Source organism: Propithecus coquereli, unplaced genomic scaffold, assembly GCF_000956105.1.
Source record: "Propithecus coquereli isolate 6110/MARCELLA unplaced genomic scaffold, Pcoq_1.0 Scaffold95, whole genome shotgun sequence".
Classification (NCBI taxonomy): Eukaryota; Metazoa; Chordata; class Mammalia; order Primates; family Indriidae; genus Propithecus; species Propithecus coquereli.
In genome coordinates, this window is record NW_012155840.1 from 551,129 (window position 1) to 557,011 (window position 5,883).

The 5,883-nt window shown below is 39.9% G+C and overlaps 1 protein-coding gene across 1 annotated transcript in view; it reads left to right on the forward strand.

The window, feature by feature from the left end:
- The window catches only part of LURAP1L (leucine rich adaptor protein 1-like), a 58,073-nt gene extending 52,432 nt beyond the window's left edge, over positions 1-5,641 (forward strand). The window contains exon 2 of the mRNA XM_012665053.1: positions 4,895-5,641. Coding sequence (XP_012520507.1) covers positions 4,895-5,269 — 375 coding nt within the window. The 3' untranslated portion in view covers positions 5,270-5,641. The remainder of the gene's footprint in view (positions 1-4,894) is intronic.
- Positions 5,642-5,883: the final 242 nt, after the last annotated feature.

The following is a 5,883-nucleotide window of genomic DNA, read 5'->3' on the forward strand; positions in this document are numbered from 1 at the left end:
TGTGTGTGTGTGTGTGTGTGTGTGTGTGTGTGTATTTGGAAATTAATATGGCTAGAAAAGAGGCCTTGCCAGAATTAATCTTTCTCCCCTCAACTACGAATCTGAGAAAAATGCAGATTGGGTTCTCCTAATTAGAAACTAGGGTTAGACCATCACATTCAAAGGCAAGTCTAATGTTTTTTTCTTTCTTCAGGTATGTGATTATGGACTTGCAAAGAAGTCTTTCTTCCTTCTAATTCATATTACAGCTTGCAGAAAACTTGGGATTTCTATCATAAATAGTGTGGATTTTACAGCAGGAATGCATAACTACAACATGGCCTGCTTTTTTCTGTTTAGTATGATGAGAAAGAGTGAAAAATATCCCTGTTTGGAAGATACATTCAGCAGTTCACGTGCACATTTCAGTTAATATATAGACATATGAAAGATGATGTGCATTTTTGTCTTGGAGCAGAACACAAATATAATTTTTAAACCCACTGGCAAGAGCAAAAATTATTATTACCACACAGTTTCTGAAAAAGTTAATTAACATTCATATGGAGCTCAATCTTCTGACCTTAGCCACAAGTCTTTACCAATGATGACATCTTTTGCTCGAGCTATTGAGGAGAAAATTGATTGTTCCATCTCCTCTGTAGCCTGCATAATATTCTCATAGCAGAAACAATTTGGTAATCAAATGGCCACAGGCATGACAAAGAATCAGAGAAAATGTCATAATAGAGGGAAATCCTGAGATTATCTGATTTGTAGAATCTTCTTATCAAACAAATCACATCTAAAATGAAACCTCAATATGAAAAGCAGAAAGAGGTGTTAGGTGGGTTCCTCATTTGAATTTAATCTTCACAGTTGGGCAGAACTGATCTTTATTCATGAGACTGCTATACCATCTCCACTGAGTCCTGTGGTTCACTGGGACTCAGAATAAAACCATTAAAAAGGACCAGAGTTGAGGTGAGGAAGTGAAGAAGAAGAGGAAAGAGCATCCCCATCTCTTTGGATCAATCAGTCCCAACCTCATTTTTTTTTCTTTTGATTTTTGGTACATATCCTGTTTGTCTCTTTCCTTTGTCCAATTTATTTCAGCGAGTGTTTACAGAACACCTGTGCTGTGCTAGCACCAGTTATCACCTCTGAACAAACAGAACGATGTTTTGAGTGTGACTCACACCTTGAAGTCCACTTCCTTTTCGAGATACTATCTCATACTCCGCAGAATTAAGCGAGGAGTGACCTTACACCAGTTCTGCCGTGTTTAAAGTCTGTGAATGAATAGAAAATGAGATTGTGTGCTGGGAATGTTTCGATACTGAAATGTTCTTTCCTGAAGCTCCCTTTTTTTTTCCTCTCAAGTCACATCACCGACCCACAGCAAAACCCCAGATTCCTGACAGAGGGTCCGATCTGAAGCCAAGTTGGTAAACCAGGCATTGGGCAGGTACTAATGAGTACTGAGTGTGTGCCAGGTACTAATGAGTACTAAGTCTCAGCACAGAGTAATGGACAAGACAGACGAGGTCCCCTGCACTCTGTGTCACTTCCATGTTTATGGGGGAGACAGAAAATTATAGGTAAACACGTAAGAAGCAGGATCATTTCAATTAGTCTTAAATATTATGGAGGAAACAATAGACATGGGAATGTAATATAAAACAGCCTGAGGATTGGATACCTTGATTGTTGATGTATCCAAAAAGGTGACATTTAAACTAGGACCCTGAGGAAGAGTCCCAACTCTCGATGTCCTTAGAGTAGAGTTGCAGGACCTTATAAGACCCCAGCTGAAGGCAGCACATGGTTTCGTGCTGCCAGGGCAAGGCTGTTCTGTTCTTAATTGGTGGCTAGACTTCATAAAGATTGAAATGAATAACAGCGAGGAAAGGCGGGGCGGCTATTGGAGACAGAAGCCACATTGTGATCTAGTTCCTTGGTAGATTGCTCATACTTTCAAGGGTCGTCAGTAGCACAACTGCACCTTAGTGTCTAGAGAAAGTGGTTGCACCAGCTGGGCCAGCCCGGGCTCCCTGTGCCAGGAGCTCCTGGTAATGGACCGGCTGGCTGCCATGTGAACCGGCACGCCCAGCGCTCCCACAGTGGGAAGCTGTTTACTCTCTCACTGGAGGACACAGGGTTAGACACAGTTAAATCTATAATCATTATCAGCCAGATCAACACGTTCTAACTGACTTACTTTCGTCATTTTTTTCCCCCAACAGTGGTTCAATGGCCTGTGAATGTTTGGCCTTCAGAGGATTTTCTTATTTAAATAAATCATTTCATGGTCAAAGGAAGCTTTTGTAACTTCATCATCAACTCCCCTTTTAGCCTTAGGGTTCAATAAAATTGAAAAATTTGTACCTGATACGGCCACTGTGTAAGTCAGACAAAAATTGCTGACAAAATATTTATTCTGTTTTAACCCCTGAGTGACACAATTGCTGGGAACAGGTATTATTTACTGCCTTAAGAGCTGAACTTTCACAGTTCTTAAAATGATGACTATTTCTAAAAATCGTTCAATGCCTAGGAAAGACTTCAAGATTATTGAAGAAATGTTAGACTTGGCTTCTTTCTTTAAGGAGTTTACAGCTTAGTTGAAGAAAAGGCTAAACAACAGTACTCAGTAGCAACATGCAACAGTACAAAGTTAAGCCATATCATGAGGGACAAACTAGAAGGATTGTGGAGGTTAAGTAGTCGGCAGAGGAGGCTGGATCCAGCAAGTAGTGCTTGACGAAAGAAGTAGGACTTAAAGATTGGGACGGATTTGGAGAGGAAGAGAGTGAAGTACTTCAAGTGAGGGGAATGATGGGAGCACACCCAGAGCTGGGCTTGGGCTGGAGCATTTCACGGGCCAGGGTGGAGATGCGAGCACTTGCAGCTGTGGTTCATCGATGGGGCGCTGTTAGGAAACGGTCAGATTGATATTGCACCGTGCCTTGTAAGGGGCACTGCAAGTTTTATCAGCTACAGATGCCTGGTGAAGAAGAGTTTGACGCATATTGATCTTCTGGGCTGCTCCGTGGACCTAGGCAAATAGCTGGTGATTTTGTAAATATTTGTTGTATTATTTGTAACTTGACCAGTGTCTTGATGGCTCATGGGGTGTGTGGGTGAATTTGAACTTAAAGACTGCCAGAAAGCCCCCATTCTCAACACGCAGTCATTACAAGTTTATCGACACACGACCACAAATAGAGAAGCACCTCAAGACTTACTAAGTGCACCTCCTTCTGTTCACGAACAACTCAGAGAGACACAATTTTCACCGTTACCCTCTATGCAATTTATTTTTGGTCTTTTCTCAGAGAAGATGAAGAAGTTACTCAAATCACTTTAATAGTCCAGCAAAATTAAGGGTTTAAAATTGTACTTTATGCTTTTTCTATTTATACTTGTGTGTGTGTATATATATATGTATATATATATAAAATCCATAATCTTCCATCTATTGGAGTCATTAGTGGAAATTTCATCCCTTCTAATGTTTGTTCATCATGTTCAATCAATCCAAAATTCCCCTTCAGTTATGGATTAACTCTTTACCAGGAAATATTTTTGCAACAGGAATGCATACTTCTGAAAACAATGGGCTCCTTTCTCCTTTATGGCTTGAGTCATTTAAGAATGAGTGTCTTTGAAATTTTTAGAAACTAACATAAATCTGAATTAGCCTGTATCTTAAAGAAAGAATTAGCATGGCCCAGCCTTAGTGGTTAATACTCCAACTGGAGGAAGAGAAATCCATTTTCAAAACATAAAGAATGCGATTAGGACCTCTAGTGGTCAAACATGTCCCTACCTCCCAGTCCAGGCACTGGAATCTTTATAGGATCCACAGCTCCTTCAATTCCAACAAGAACAGGGGCAATCATGGGAGTTCTTACAGCACCTGCCCCCCAAACCATGACACCCTTGATGTTAGCAAATGTTCTCTTTAAACTGTGGGACCTACAAAGAGACTGTGCTTTGTGACTGTGGAGACAGATGTCTCTGAAGTAACTTAGAACTTTCAGAAGGACCACAAACCTAGCAGGCACTTTGGGGAGTTCTAAGACCTTCCCAGAGTCTCACATCCCAGTTTGATTGGGGTGCCCCTGACATATCTGAAACAAATGATTAGATCTACATAAATATTTGTACACTTTATCTTGTAAATTGGATCAGCCTAGTGTATCGGTACCCTTTTTGATTCAGGAAATATTAGAGCAATTTGGTTCTTCTTAAAAGCAAAAGCATTTTTTAGTACTGTGTCAATATAGTCATAAAGAGTAGAGTACAGGTCCTTCCTGTATACTCTTATTTTTTTTTCTGTAAATTTGTCTTTATTCCTCTGTAAAATGAGGATAAATATATTAATACCTGGAGTACAATTTTATTAGATTTTGCTAATGAATGTCGAGCTTTCATAATGATGCCTGGCACATTATCACTCAATAAATAGAGGCTTCTATGATGCTGATGAGGACTTCTTAATTTCTGCACCTTCCCCTTCTCCCCACCTCTCAGAATCCACACCCATATTCCAATGTAAATACGAATAAACTAATTATCTAGCCAGAGAGAGAATAAATTTCTTAGCAGAGGACCTGCTGTTCAATATGTTACATTCGGGCAGCTTGGTTAGTTAGGGTCAGGGATGAAATGGGAATTTTGTTGTCCCTTTTGGAGCCTGACACATCTGGCAGGAAGTGGATTCTTCAGTTCTGATTCCAAATCAAATCATCAGTCAGCAATTTTCAAAAAGATCCTGAGAGCAAGCATGCTTATGTTTTATTATGTGAATTTAAAATTCTGGACTGCAGCAGACAGAATCCACGTGAATTTGGAGTCTTTCAAGAACAAAGAATAACATACGTCTTTCTTCTCTTCCTGTTCTCCATAGGTTAACCTCAGAGCCACCGATGTCAGGCTCATGCGCCAGTTGCTCGTTATCAATGAGAGCATCGAGTCCATCAAGTGGATGATCGAAGAGAAGGCCACCATTACCAGCAGAGGCAGCAGTCTCAGTGGCAGCCTGTGCAGCTTACTGGAGAGTCAGAGCACCTCCTTACGTGGCAGCTACAACAGCCTTCACGATGGCAGTGATGGGCTGGATGGCATCTCTGTGGGAAGCTATCTGGACACTTTGGCAGACGATGTCCCAGGCCATCAGACCCCTTCAGACTTGGACCAATTCAGTGACAGCTCCATAATAGAGGACTCACAAGCACTACACAAGCATCCCAAATTGGATTCTGAGTACTACTGCTTTGGCTAATTACCCAGTTTTTTGCATGGGACTGGTGTGCAATTAACTTGTATTTATCCTTCTTCTCTGCTGCTATATTTTTGGTGTGATTTTTTTTTTAATAAGACAACCTTTTTAAAAGAAGCTTATTTTGAAATTGCTTAATGGTATTTCTGTTGCTCCTAATACCTCTCATCTTAACTGATTTATTTTCTCTGTTACATCTTTATTTTTATTTATTACAATGATTTTTCTCCCTCTTTTTACAGTGGCACAAACAGAGTAGGGGGAAAAGAATAAGCAATAATTATGTTTTTGCTTTTGTTTTCAGAGCAAGGGGTCAGGGATTACAAGAAAATCTTTGCTAAATTTTACAATAAACCAAAGTCTGATAACAGTTAATTTTGTTGCTTGTGTTCTTAAATGGCTTAAGGTTTTATCTTCCAGAAGATATTGAGATATATTAATATGACTGTTTGCATGTTAGGTTGAACGAAATGCTTGGGACAAAATTAAGCATTATTTCTAGGCCATAACATCTTAGTGTATAATCAACAGTACTATCACTTGGAAGACCCCAACTATATGCAATCTGTTCAACTCACCCTTGTTGTTGATACTGTACATTAGCATTTTGTTATCAG